Here is a 15,225-nt window from a genome sequence, read left to right as displayed (position 1 = left end):
AGCCCCGCAAGCCTAAATCAATTAACCCAGGCCAGCCACTGGTCTTTTAGCCCTTTGTAGACGTACCCTTATAAGTGAAAACAGTACCAGGACATTAGTTGGGACTGTTTGATCCCAGCCAAATCAGGACTATTGGTAGAGCTTTCAATTCAGCTATGTGATTTCCTCGTCATTGTTAACGTAAGCCTGAAAGGATGTTTTCTCTTTAACCCATGTGTAACTATCCCAATCAAATTAAGAGAGAATCAGAAAGTAACATGTACACTAAATATTTTTGCCATCTCTTGAGCTTGCAAAAAAAAATTATTCAGTATTTAAATGGTCCCAACTAAGCTGTAAATATATTGTTTATCTATAGACAGATCTGCAGAGGAAAAATGCTAAGTTATTACCACCATGGCCAAACCAAGTTCATATCTGCTGTAGAAAGAAGCAGTTTCTGAACAGTATTTTGCAGAGATTTTCAAACAACACAGCCTTCTCTCATATAGTCTTTGCAACCAAGCAAGTAGCATTACTGAGGCTGCTTTCAACTGTGCTTTGCCTGATTCAGGATACTTTCAATCTCACTTCTCCCGTACTACTGTCAGCTGGATTGCACTTTGCCCAACCACTTTGGATATCAAAGTGTGCTTTCTGGCTCTTAACTATGCAAACATAATTTGTCTTAATTTTAGTCAATAACTACTAAAAGCAGTAATTTTAAAAAGGTACTTACATTGAATTTAATAATGTCATATATCAAGTACCGAGGAACGACTTGTCCGTTTACTTTGTCAATGATCATTTCCTTAAAAGAAAAAAAAAAAGATAACATTCCCTTAATATCTGTGATTCAAGAATAATATAAAAATCTCACAATATGCTTACATCTAGTATGTCTATGGAACTGCAGCAATGCTAACAACTACTGCTACAAGGCTCTGTCCAAAGTTTTATTACCAAGCATATTTTTACAGGAGTTTACAAGTGTTATAAAAATATTCTTCACGTTTGAAGTGTGCTATATAAAGTTCTCAACAAAACCAAGGCAAATCAGTGTTAAGACACTCTGATTTGACCTGGAACTGTTGTGCTTCAGTGTTTCACCGGTCTCAAAATGTATTACTTAGCTTAAAGTATGTGATCCTATTGAAAGTCATTTTGAAAATTGTGAAATTGTAATCCTAAATCACTTAGGCACATCTGAAAATTTTCACCTACAGTGTATAAGCACAGTGGCCATTAAAGACTGAACTTTTTTATTTTTGGGGGGGCTTGGTTTGCTCAGATCAGATGATTTAACAATACTTGAACATTTTTCTGACTATACAGACAGCACAGTGGACTCAAAAATGTTACTTATGTATTAGTTACTATCCCTCACTAACCAATAAGGCTCCTTTAAATGAAGTATTCCACATGGTGTTTAAATCACATGAATCAAGGCAGAGCTTTATGTTTCCATTTGTGCCTCTGAAGCACATTTCATATGACTACCAGTCCAAATTAACATTTGCAGCTAATTAGACCAGAGTCAAAAATACATACATCTCCACACTAAATTAAGCAACCCTCTATATTTTTTTTTCTCACTTCCCCATCTTAGAATTGTTTTGATGTCCATCTCTTACTGTTGTCCCCTTCTTGAGGGCACCTGGTTAAAGCTGCAAGTTTGGCATGTAGGTCACGGACTCCGAGACTTTCTGTGATTTCTGCACGGCTGGTGCACCTAGCCCGGGGCCCGCCTGAGCAGCTCAGGCAGTCCCTAGACCAGTCGCACCGGCCACTCCTGGGGCAGTCTTGGGCAGGGCCACCCAGAGGATTCAGGGGGCCTGGGGCAAAGCAATTTCGGGGGCCCCTTCCATAAAAAAAAGTTGCAATACTATAGTAACATATATTTGGAAATGTAAAAAATAACCAGTGAAATACATTCAAAAATTAATTTTTAATAATTTGAAAATACACGAAATACATTATTTAAAAACATTAAATGATTTAATACATTTGCAATTACATAATGGGCTGTTGCTGGGTGATGGTGATGGTTGGTGCCAATGGGTTGTTGCTGCCTGGGGGTGGCACTGCTGTTGCCCAGGGCTGGGTGGGGAGCTGGGATCTGGGTCGGGGGATGCCCGGCTCAGAGGAGCTGGGCGTCAGAGCTGTGGGGGGATGGGGTCGGGGGTGCCCGGCTCAGAGGGGCTGGGCTTGGAGATGGGGGTCAGGGCTGTGCATGTGAGGGGGTGTCCGGCTCAGGGGGGGTCTTACCATGCTGCTTACTCCCACCTCTCCTGGAGCCTCAGCGCGCCGCGTCCAGGAGCGGCCCTGGACAGCGCTGCAGCGGCGGGACCTGAGCTCCTCCCGCTCAGAGCCGCGTGGTAAGGGGGCGAGCTCCGGTGGGACCTGAGCTCGCAACTCCGCCCTCTTACCACACGGACCTGAGCTCCTCCCGCTCAGAGCCCACCGCTGCAGCGCTGTCCAGGGCCGCTCCTGGACGCGTCGCGCTAAGGCGCCGGGGGATGGGGAGCCTCCGACATTCTCGTGGGGGCTCCTGTGGGGCCCGGGGCAAATTGTCCCACTCCCCCCTCCCCCCCCCTTGAGCAGCCCTGGTCTTGGGCCACCGCGCCTCTTCCCCTCAACCTCCGCAGCAGCAGGAGTTTGGGTGTGGGAGGGGGCAGAGGTTGGGACATGGGATAGGGTGAGGACTCTTGGTGGCGCTCACCTTGGGGGGGCCCCCTGGAAGTGCCAACATCCCACTCCCTCAGCTCCTAGGTGGAGGCGTGGCCAGGCAGCTCTGCGCACTGCATTCGCCCCAAGCACTAGCTCTGTAGCTCTCATTGGCCGGGAACTTATTGAGAGCTTATTGAGGACAAGGACACAGAGAAGGCAAACCTGTCAGATAGCCAGGAGCTCTTTGCAACCCAGCTAAACCTGACCCAGATGAGCCTAGAGACAGAAACCACTGAGGGAGGGGAAGGGAGATCAGATGTTTTTGTTTTGTTTTGTTTTGTGTGTTTGTTTTTTTAAGGCATTAATACACCTAACTTTAACTTCACACACACTGTTCTCTCTCCTCCCCTCTCTCAGAATGGTGGTCAAACTCGCAGGCAGGGAACAGACCAATTCCTTTTGAAGTACCAAGTTTATTGTACGAACACACAGTGCAAAACATGACAGAATACTACACGCAAGGCAAAAACATTCCCAAATGCACGCTTTTGGCAAGCAGGCAGGCAGAAATTCTAGCAATGTAATAATGCAAATATAAATCTGTGCATTGCAAACAGAAAAAGAAATGCACTGAAACAGATACCTAAGCATTCAAATAAAAAGAATCAGTGTAAGCAATTCAACAACTGAGCATTCTTACTACAGGATTTTTATGAATAAAACTACAGACTAAATATGTGCTTTGATTTTCCAGTCTGAGAATCCAAGTCCAAAACAAATTAATTATGCATTGTGCTTTGATTCAGGAATAAAAAGAGGTAGAAATGGTACGTTGCTGGCTTGGTAGGCTTGGCTTTTTACTGGCTCCCAGAACTAAGCAGCAACAACCACCCTTCTCCACTTGCAGTTTCTGATTTATTTTGGCCCAAACATCCCTTTTCTCTTCTGGAGCAATTTCAATCAAATATTCTTTCATTTTTGCCTGTACATTTCTGGGAAGGGCAGCCTGGTTTCTCCTGGTGGGGCAAGACACCTTCCCACACCTATGCAACAAGCTCCAGTGACATCACCTCTGTGAAGACACTGGCAGCATATGGGCCTAGGCAACATCGAGCTGCCTTTCAGTGACGAATGTGGGAATTTTCTGTAATATTTTTATCAATGCTATGCATAGCAGTGACTCATTTGGCTTTGTAATGCTATCCAGAGGGTGCAGAAGTGTTAAAATAACGCTGCTGAGGCAATGTAAGAGAAATGAGATGTTTGTATCACTTGTCTGCGGTGACACGAATGGGTCAATAATCACTGGGTGGAATCAAACCATCAATGGAGGATCTGGAAAGACAATGGGAGCCCCAGTGACTGGACAACTGACTTTTCACAATGGGAGGCTCTGGCAAGAAGAACACGTGAACTCAGCATGACTTTGCAGCAGGACGATGATGGACTGAGAGGTAGCAGGAGGCTGTGATAAGAAATCACAGAGTCACAGAAATTCTCACCTGAGGGGCACAGGCAAAAGGACAGAGAGTGGCTAAGCCAAAATGAATTTGACAGCACCTTGGCTGGGTGGCACCCTGGTTGTAGCTAGTCTGAACTTGGTCTTAGATTAGCACAGAGAAGCAAAAGTTAAGGACTTCCCAGTGCTGTATTTCAGTTGACTAATAAACCCTACTCTGTTATGGAAAGGCTGCCTGGAATCGTTGCAAATACTGAGTGAAGTGCATGGATTCTTGAAGGGAGTAAAAGTCTCTGAACGGGAGTCTCCTTCAGTCAGACTTGCTGGGCAGAGCTCACAGTGAGAAACCGGAGTGCTGGAGCTCAGTCTCTGAGGCTACATCGTCTACTCTTATGGAAGAGTGTGACTATTTGGGGGTCTGGCAGACTACAGGCATTCCCAGGAGATTATCTACAAGCCAGAGCATAGCACAGATCCTGTAAATCCATAACACCTTCTTTGGGCCTTTGGTGCACCACAAGACACCAGCCAGAATTATCACTGCCTGTAATAAATTTAGCAGTATTTACTACACTACCCCTACACTTCCCCAGGACCCCCAACCCCTCATGGATAGAGGGTTTGAAAAGTACGGCCATATATTCACCACATTGGGAGCTGCTGAACAGTCCTGAAGCAAATGGCAGTCAGTCTGATCACTCCATATTTTTATGAAAATCTTTCTGGTAACATTTTAGGGAGTTACAACACTTATCTTTTCCTGTCTGCTAACCCTTTAAATCTAGCAATGTCTGTCTGGTTGTTTATCAGCAGCCTGGCTGGGTTATCCTCCATATCTGCTGAAAGACTGCCCTTAATAAGGGGCCGGGGAGGGAGGGATAAAAGAACAAAGGAGGACACATTCTCTGATCTGCTCAAGATCTCTGAGGGCAGGGCTTACAAGTGTAGGGAGCTCTTGCATGAGGAAAGGCAGGACTGAGAGATACATAAGGAAGTGCACCAAGACAACATGCAGCTCCTTAAACTCAGATGTTCCAAAGCACTACCAAGGAAAATACCCAAAGACTTGCACGCCAGCACCCATTGCACTTCATGGACAATTCTCTCCTCCTAGGTTGTACACACACACCCCAAAGTATCAGCATAGCCTGCCATAGTATGCCTTTCACTGGAAAATAAGAACTGCTGTGACTACACCTATGCTGAGCTGTGATTCATCCCAGGGCAAGCAGAATCTTGCACTCTTTTAGTCATTTTAAATCTTTTTAGAAGTATTTGTGTTGTTTATTACTGCTCAATAAAGTTTTATTTTGTGAAAATTGCGATTTATTGACTTTATTTTTCAAAAGACACATGAACTCCTCAAATCAGTACCCTCTCACCAGATTCATAAAATGTTAACAATGCATTTAAAATTAATAGACATGCCAACTACAATTTATTCACAAATCAATAAACTTGTAATAAGTAAATCTGTAATTAATTCCAAAATAAAACAAAAGCAGCACACTGACTATTGCACACTGGCAAAGTGTGCCTCAGCATCTCGACAAACTCTAGTAGTTATTCTTGTGTCAGGCTGCTCAGAATCAGTTTTTCCACTTCCCCCCTCCACCCTGCTGGTAACACTTCCCCCTTGGCTTTGCATATAGTTCATAAAGCACAACATGCAGCAATAACAAGAAGAATATTTGGATCACTGAGATCTGGCCTAGACATGAGATCTCCAGCATCCCTTTAATCTGCCAACTGCACACTCCATGGTCATTCTGCACCTGTTTAGCTGATAATTACATCTTTCCTTGTTTCTGTTCAAGGTGCCCAGTGTATGACTTCATGAGCCACAGAAGTAACGCGTAGGCTAAGGCCCAGAGAATCACAATTACCATTGCAACCCAACCAATATGAATGTGCTATTACAAGAAAAACATCCCTGCATGCAGCTTTTCAAAAAATCCTGTATTCTTAAAGATGTGAGCATCATACACTTCCACCCAACGATCATGTCACTGAAACATCCCTAGTGATCAGCCAATACTTACATAAATATGGAAACGTACCTCTTTCTGTTTATGTGTGCAGAAGCAAGGTTGGGAAGGGGAGGGAGGCAGAATCAGGATATGCATCTATCATCCTATCACAGTTTGGCACGACAACTGCATCAAATATCCCTTTTATTTCCTGCATATTGTCAAGAGTCACAATCCTGGGCAGCAAGACACACTTAATGGTGTTACACACCTGGATGACGACCATCACCATTGGAAAAACTTTCCAACACCTAACTGATTGCCCACTGACTTATAACAATAAGGGATTACAAGCTTCTATAGAACAATAACCATCCATTTCTAGAGCTGGGCAAAGTGTTTCAGACAAATAGTTTATTCTCCAAAAAATGCAATTTCAGATCAAACAAAACTATTCATGAATTCATGCTGAGCTCACCAAATAGTTTCAACTGAACCAGAAAAGTCAAAATGAAATGTTTTGTTTCAACCTCAAAAAAATTATTTAGACTTTCTGACATTTTGACAAAAGCAAAGGAAAGTACGACTATATTCACAAAAAAGCAAGGAGGATGATAAAGTGGTGGTGCTGCTGGTGCCCAATAACTATCCACTGTCATTTGTAATTGCAATCCATAGTTATTCATTAATAATGGATAATAATTGAGCGACAGATAGCAAGAATGACTCTACAACTTGGTGGCTAGGACAAAGTCCCATACCAGAATATCCCATAGCCCAGGGACTAGGATACTCTCCTGCAATGTGGGAGGATCAAGTTTAAATCCCTTCTTCTCATCAGGCAGAAAGGAGAACTGAACTTGGGTCTCTCACACTCTAAGTGAGTGCCCTAATCATTGGGCTCAAGCTTATAAGGGGAGGTACCATCACCACCACCAACTCCTCGTTTTCTTTACATAGTCTTCTCTTTTGTCAAAATGCCTGAAAGTCTAAACAAATTTATTTGGGTCAAAACAAAAAGAAAAAATTAGTTTCAATTCAAAAAAATTCAACTTTTTGAATAGCCAAAAGATTTCAAAAAATGTTGCTTCTGTTTCAACCAGAAATTAGATATTTTTGTTTTTTCAAAATAGCCAGCAAAACAAAACATCTGTTATTTGCCCAGCTCTACCCATTTCTCCTCTAGCAAAACTCCTCCCTTTTGGTGTGCATGCTTTGGAGGCTTTTGCAAGCTTGGCTTACAACTTCAGCAATGTCCTCTTCTGCATCCCAAAGTTCTGCAGCCTTTGTAGATCATTCCAGATTTGCATAAGGATCTAATCCCACCACTCAGTGCTTACTTCACAGGCCAAAAATGCTACTCTACTGTGCGCAGCTGGTCATTGAATGCATGCAGCACCTGGCCAGTTCCATTCTTTGTCCACATCATCCACTCTTCCTCAATATTTTCATTTTCACTGCTGCACAACCAGTTGCTGTGGTAATTGAGGTGCTGCAAATAGAGAAAAATCAGGCCCATCTCTAAAACAGAAACAAGAATTCCACTGACCTGTTCAGCACCCATGAATTTGACAGCAAAATGGAGAAGAGATTGAAAACCAGTGTGAGGAAGAGCAGATTATGGGATATAATGGAGGGAACTGTGTGAATTTTAGAAAAAAGTGCAAAAAGACCATGGGATGGAAGGAATTATGGGGAAATGATCTCAAACTTCCATAATCCCATGAAAGGAGAGCTATTACCCCGCAATGTACTGCAAAAAAGGAAGTCCCACAAGGCAGCTTGCCGAATAGTGAGGTGGGAGCACTGGGATACCGACTTACAGTGCTGTACATCTTTTGCCCATACAGGCTCTTGCCATAAGGACACACTGCATCAGCAAAGGCCAAGTGTGCACGTGCTTTATCAAAACTAATGTGAGCGGCTGGATGCTGGCATGAATTCTCTGGGTGAAACAGTCTACTGTAAATGTGACCTCTATCTCATGTTTCCCACCTCCTGTCCCTCCCCTGCTACATTCTGACACACCACCTGACAGTTCCTTCTCAACTCAATTTGTTCCCATGCTATACATGACTTTCCTCCCACATACTAAAGATGAGCCTTCCCATGAATTTTCTTGTCGTGCAGATTACTTTCTCTACCCCTCCCTGCATACCATCTGCCACCTTACTTGTCTACCACCACCCTTTAAACCCACTATTCTATTTAATACCTTTTCCCAGATATGACTTTTGACAAAAAATAAATGAATGTGTGGGTATACAGACTCTTTTGAAAAAGAGAGAAATATAGAATGTCTAACTACTGTAGCCTCATTAAATTTTTAAAATATTAGCGGTATCAAAGCAACTTATCACTGCTACATATTGCAGACTAAGAGCAGGGATCATGTACCACGATACTTACCTCTAGAAAAATAAGCTTGTGAAGATAAAGTTTACCATTTTCTGATTTACAACAATATATGATATAGTACTAAACTTTAACCTCTCAATCTGCATAACACTTGATATTTTTAATATTTTAAAATAAACTTGACGTTTGCCTGCATAACTATCCAAATTGCTGTGATTATGGTTACTAGATCTGTCCTGTGTGTATTTATGTCAAATTTATTTACTTTTCTGACAAAAATATTTTGACAGGTTCCCCAGGGTGCAGACTGGGACTATGGGACCACTGTGCCCCCTTAACTCTCCAGCCTGGGCTCTCTCTCACAGTCCTTTGCTAGTGACAAGCAGCAAACCCCTCCAGGTGCTGTTATCACTCAGCACAACAGCATGTGGAGCCCCACACCCAGCTAGAATGTATGAATGCTCCCAGAGCCACTCATGAATCACACAGGGAAAGGCACCAACCAAATCCCCCCAGCACCCAGCCTTGCACCTCAGGAATATACTGTCTTGCACTGCTCAAGACGAATTTATTAATTGGTTCACCGCTTCATCAATGAAAAGTGGATATACACCAGCCTTTGCAAACCTGAGCAGATTTACCACACACTTCAGGCAAACTCACTGTTAAAAATAAACAGTTAAAGAAGTTTATTGACTACAAAAGATAGATTTTAAGTGATTTTAAGTGATAGGCAAAAAGTCACAGTGGTTACCAAAATAAAATAAAATAAAATATAAGCACGCAGTCTAAACTCTCAACCCTATTAGACTGGGTAACATCTAGATTATGCAGTTTTTTTCCACCCCACTGGCTATTGCAGCCCTTAATATACAGGTTTGTCCCTTAAACCTGGGCCGGTCTCCTCTGTTGGAGTCTTCAGTCTTTGTTGTTTGCAGCATAGATGGAGGCAGGAGTAAGGCCAAGCATGTGGCCACTGTGTTCTGTTTTATACCCTTTGTCCCATGTGAATGGAGAACACAAGTCTAGGCATGTCTGGAGGGCTGAGTCCCCAGGCAAGGTTGAGCAATTCCCCTGGTGTGGCCTTGTGCAAGTGAGTCATTATATTGTAACTCCTCTGCTGGACAATGGCTGGTCATATCTGTTTAGCACCCTCCCTTGTCATTGTCTCTGGAGAGCTAGTATCTGGGTGTCTCCCAAACCCACAGCATATTTTAATGACAACCATACAACACATTCACATAACTTCATATGCATTAATGATATACAGATTTAGATAAAAAATGACTTTCAGCAGATCATAACCTTTCCCCTGATACCTCATACGGCATGCTTTATATGCAATATTACAATTATATATAAATGAGGAATATGTGAGTTAGAGGATGCTCCCCCAACGTATAGAATGCCCCAAATATATTACTACTTTTTACTTTTCTGAGCTCTTTAGTCAATATAGCTATTAGAAAGCAAAATGGATTCAGTTCTGAAACATACATCAATACAATTGCTTATTAAGTTCTGACTACTTCCTTGAAAATATGCAAGCCAAAAAGAACACAGCTTGACTCAGATCTCAAGTTGAGTTTGCAGCATTTACTGTTAGAAAAACCTTTTACTTGTAAACTAATCACATTTGAACAGGCAGTCACTGGGACTCAAAACATGCAGCCCCACAAGGTCAGTTTTACCAAGTAACTTTTCAGATTATAACAAACAAAAATACAAATTTAAAAATAAAAATTAGTTTCACGACAGTGTAAAACACAAAGTTATATGCATAAAGTATCAAAGCATGTAGATTAAAAGCAGAGAAAGTGTGGCTTAAATCCAAGTTTGCTTTCTAGGATATGTGTGCTTTGCCACTTTTCATTAATGGTTACTTTAATTTTACAAACCGCAAGGTTAACCTGAGAGCCAGTTCCAATGGTTGGCTCATTTGATGTAAACTGGTGAGGTTATGCCACATCATTAATCTCTTTTTTTCCTAATCTTCCGAGGTTGCAGAGCATAACTTGGTAATATGTTACAAAAGCAATAGCACTGTGAGCTAACACCTGGAACAGTGCCAAGAGAGCACTGCTAGAGTGAGGGACCAGTGACCACTGTAAAGTCCAATATCTTGAAAACCATTTAGGCTAAAAAAATCATCCTAAATTTCATTGCAAATCTGAGGATCTTATTTTACCAGTAGCATGCAGCATTTATTTCTAGTTCAAATAGACTGTGTGAAATCAGACCTTAAAATCACTATTTTTTCTATCTTTCTCCTCTTCCTTCCCTCCCTCAAGCATCTTTCCCATCTACCCACTTAATTTCAGTGTAATTTTTACTGCAAGCCTATGTCAAGAATCAAAAGAGCAAAAAATCAATGCTCTATACAGAGCCAGCCTTCGTAAACTCAAAAAAACACAGAAGCTATAAATGCCCCTCATTTGACAGAGCCTAGAAATACAAGAGAGAATCTTTCTGCTTTAATTTCTCAATACAGAATGGTTCCTTAACCTGCCACTCTTCAAGATGTTGTAGTCACTATGGATTCCAATCTATAGTTTCACATGCACCCAATATACACACGATCAGATTTTTTTTTTTTTTATAGTAACACTCGTTGGGGCTGTGAACATGCCATGTGCCTCCTTTTATTCCTGTCAGAGGGCATAGCATCCATGCCTCCCACTCAGTTTCCTCATAATTGAAGCCCACAGTAGCTGAGGACACCAAAAGAGGGATGGAGGGTGGGTTGTGGGGTCCACAGCAAGTACCACATCTCAAAGAACCGCAGCTTCTGAAGGGTAAGTAACCATTCTTTATGTCTCAGGCTATATCTACACTACAGCCAGGATCGATGCTCTGAGATCAATCCACCGGTGGTTGATTGAGCAGGTCTGTTGAAGACCCGCCAAATCAACAGCAGATCGCTCTCCAGTCGACCCCTGTACTCTAACCCCGACGAGAAGAGTAAGGTAAGTCAACAGGAGAGTTTCTCCTGTTGACCCCCTGTGGTGCAGACCTCGCGGTAACTCGACCTAAAGTACGTCAACTCCAGCTAAGTCATTCACGTAGCTGCAGTTGCATAGTGTAGGTCGACTTACCACGGTAGTATAGACATAGCCTCAGTGTGAATCCCACTGTTATTGGCAAGCAGGATCCTCTTCAGGATGGTGGGGATGAGGAGTTTCAGCTGCATCAGCTGAACAGTGATTGACTGGCTTCCCAAACTTGACATCTGACCTAGCTGCTAAGTCCAAGGCACCATGTTTGACAAAAAATATCAGTGGGTTACTGCACATTGCCATCTTGAAAATCTCTAACACTGGGACTGAAGCAGAAGGAAAAAGTCTATCACTGTTGGAATTAATTTATGTTTGGTGGGAGAGGTACATCAGCCATTTGGTAACACAAAGAGCTGCGTAGTGGTATCCATTTTTATATACTTTGAGATTAGATAGATTCACATTTTGAACATCCAGCTATAGCCAGAAATAGATGTGTTCACAGTCTGAATGGTTTAATCCTGTCAATATAATAATGCAGAGTTCTACATGCATCCAATGGATGTAATTTCTTTTCTCTCAGTACCAAGTATGGGGTTTTTCTCTTTCTCTATCTTTCAATGACTTAGATTTTTCCGTAACACTGACTACTAATGATCCCAGGTTTCAAAGAGAGTAACAGTGCTCAAAATTTTTCAGGGACATCTGATAATGCTTCTCCACCTGTTTGGATGCGGGCTGAATAGTGGCTGGAGTTTGCCAGAGATATTTGGCTGGCTCAAGAATGACCTCATTGATTGGGAGCAATCTTGGCAGTAGCTGATATAGTCCAGATGTCAAGGAGTTTATGAGCTCTCTCCTATATAACCATAATTTCTATACCAAGGGCCTCCACAGTGTGCCTGAGCAGATCTTGGAAGGCCTTAAAACTGTCAACATTAATTGAAGTAGAATGCTAGAAATGTTAATAGCATATTTAAGATTACTCTCTAATCACAAAGTTACTAAACTCACTATTCCAGTTTGCTTTCCACCTCCTATATTAGCAGGATGCATTTTCTTTTAAATTCAGAATGAAAATTTGATTAGTAACTAATCTTTTATATGTTCTTCCTAGTCCATTTCTCTTTCTCTCCCTATTTTGTCAATCTACCCTTTCTCTTTTCTTTCCTCCTGGCATGTTATATCTGTTCACAACTATGTCAGCAGAATGTCAAAGAACCTCCTCTTCTTTCAAACTCTGTTGTTAAATTCATGTATTAAAAAATCAGTACCATTTGGACCACCTCTTAGGAGGCGGGATAGCTCAGTGGTTTGAGCATTGGCCTGCTAAACCCAAGATTGTGAGTTCAATCCTTGAGGGGGCCGTTTAGGGATCTGGGGCAAAAATCTGTCTGGGGATTAGTCCTGCTTTGAGCAGAGGGTTGGACTAGATGATCTCCTGAGGTCCCTTCCAACCCTGATATTCTATGATACATCTCCACTGTCCTGAGTGGAATATCTGCATCAAGACCAATAAGTAAGAATTATTTAATTTTGCAATTACAGAGTTAACTTCAACAGCTCTTCAGCACTAATTAGCAACAATCTGTTAAAACAAGACTTTCATCTCAGGGTTAAAAAAACAACTGAATATATTTCCAGTGTTAAGAACAGTAGTGGGAAAAAAATCCATCTAACACCAGCATTAAATAACAAACCACCTACTAGACTGAACTATTGTCATGCTTAAATATGAAATAGAAATTCCATTTTCAAACACACACAAAATAACGTATCTGAATGTGCAATAAATTCTATAAGCAGCTTTCATTACCCTTCATTGATCATACTCATTTAGAAATTTGAATTATGAAAAAGGATTTATGATATGGAAAGTTTTAATTCTATCTCATGGTACTTCAGCCAACCAAGCCTTTTTAATTTCATTCCATTTTGCTTTTGACTTTATGAAAAAAAATTGAAAGGATCCTGTCTTATACATAATTTTATACCAATAAACTGAGCTATTAAAATGTATTACAATACAAAAAGTTTTGCAAAACTTCAAAACATGTAAAGTCATAATCCAGGATATCATAAAATAACATGCAGAACCTGAAATAAACAGTGATCGATTGGGAGTTCCTTCCAACTTAGCTTATTGTTGGGAAAGGACTTCCCTTAATCCTTTTTCCTATTTACCACAAACTTGGGAACTATTAGTCTCATCCTGAAGCACCAGACGAGGGCACCATAAACACACCAGCCCCAAACACAAATGAATATCAACGCATAGAAGTCCTTGCCCCACCAGTCCACACATTTGTACTGAAAGCCCAGCTCCCCCAACATCCTGCAGCCCCTAATTGTCAGCTCTTGTGAAATGCACAAAGAGGAGAGATTCCCCACATCCTCCCAAATACACCAATTCTAACTGGCACTTTCAATTACTTACTTGAAAAGATTATTACCACAACATACTAATAGCAAACAGCTTAGATGGCATCCCCTACCCCAGAATGTTCAGAGTACTCTTATATACCCAAGACTGAACAGCCTGTGACAAAATACTCCTAGCTAGTCATGATGAAAGTCTGTGTTTCTAATGGTTTCCTGTCAAAGTTCCTAGGAAAACTCTGCAATTTCTACAGATGTGCCCTTGCTAATTCAATGGCAGAAGGAATGCATGGGCCACATCACACTTAAGGGATGAGCTTGGACAATACCAGCCAGTCCCACAGAGTTGTCATTTGAAATTCTTTCCAATGATATTCTGCCTGTAGCGAGGCAGAGTGCCTCCCTCCAAGCCAGAGAGCAAGAGACCACTACAATCCCCCTGGTAGGCGGAGTCAAACCAGCCCCACCCCCTGTGGCAGAAGCAGAGGGGTGTGGCAGTAAGTATAAAAGGCGGGCCCTGCAGCTCAGGTGGGCCGGAGCCAGGGAAGGAGGTAGATATCTCCAGCCCACTGCAAAACTCTGGAGCTGAACCTGCACTGTGCAGTGCCCCCCCCGCAGGATACTGACCCTGGAGAAATAGTTGCCAGGACTGCCACCAACCATGTACCCAGAGGAAACGGAAGATCTTTGGACTACAGAGCCCTATCCCCAGACTCTAGTAGGAAGTAGCCCAGGGAAACCAGACTTTCAACCGGTTTTGCTGCCAGTCAGCTTGTTTCGGTGGGATCCCCGCTGACCCCGTGGTGGAGCCATCTGTCACTGTTAGGGTCCTGGACTGGGACCCAGTGGAGTAGGGTGGGCCCGGGTCCTTCTACCCCCTGCTTCCAACCTCACTTGGTGGCCAACTTCCCCTTGGCCAGAAGGCCTGTGCTGTGTTTTTGGTTTGCCCCAGCCAGAAGGCTACGAGCCCCAGACTGTGTTTGCTCAGTACCTTACCCATGAGGCCTTGGTGAAAGCCTGCTCCCTGCTCTTCCCCGCCCAGAGGGCCGGAACTCCAGACTGTGAGTGCCATCTGCCCTAGCCTGGGAGCTTGGGCTCGAGACCACTGACTGTTCTGCCCTGCTCAGAGCTATAGACTGCTAATTAACTGTCCTTTGTTGCTTGACCCAGTGAGATAGAGTGGCCTCCCTCTGAGCCAGAGAGCAAGGGACCACTATATTACCATAATCATCAGTTCCACTCCAGGACAAACAAACTTGTCCTAAGACAAAAGAATGTGGATTTACCTGTCTCTGTGAGCCAAGCTAACAGAGGGATGAGAAAACAACATGGGTTGATTACAGGAAAAGGACAAAGGTATATTTGCATCTATGGTAAATAAAGTGATCAAGCTAATCGAAAGAGCAAACTGACT

General features: G+C 42.5%; 1 protein-coding gene across 2 annotated transcripts in view; it reads right to left on the bottom strand.

Annotated features, from left to right (window-relative positions):
• RNGTT (RNA guanylyltransferase and 5'-phosphatase) overlaps nt 1-15,225 on the bottom strand; it is a 416,529-nt gene that overhangs the window by 248,386 nt on the left and 152,918 nt on the right. For both annotated transcript variants that reach the window (XM_054023811.1, XM_054023812.1), the window contains exon 10: nt 719-790. In XM_054023811.1, the coding sequence (XP_053879786.1) occupies nt 719-790 (72 nt within the window). The remainder of the gene's footprint in view (nt 1-718; nt 791-15,225) is intronic.

The sequence above is a fragment of the Malaclemys terrapin genome, chromosome 3 (assembly GCF_027887155.1).
Source record: "Malaclemys terrapin pileata isolate rMalTer1 chromosome 3, rMalTer1.hap1, whole genome shotgun sequence".
Taxonomy (NCBI): Eukaryota; Metazoa; Chordata; order Testudines; family Emydidae; genus Malaclemys; species Malaclemys terrapin.
This window is presented reverse-complemented; position numbering and strand designations above follow the sequence as displayed.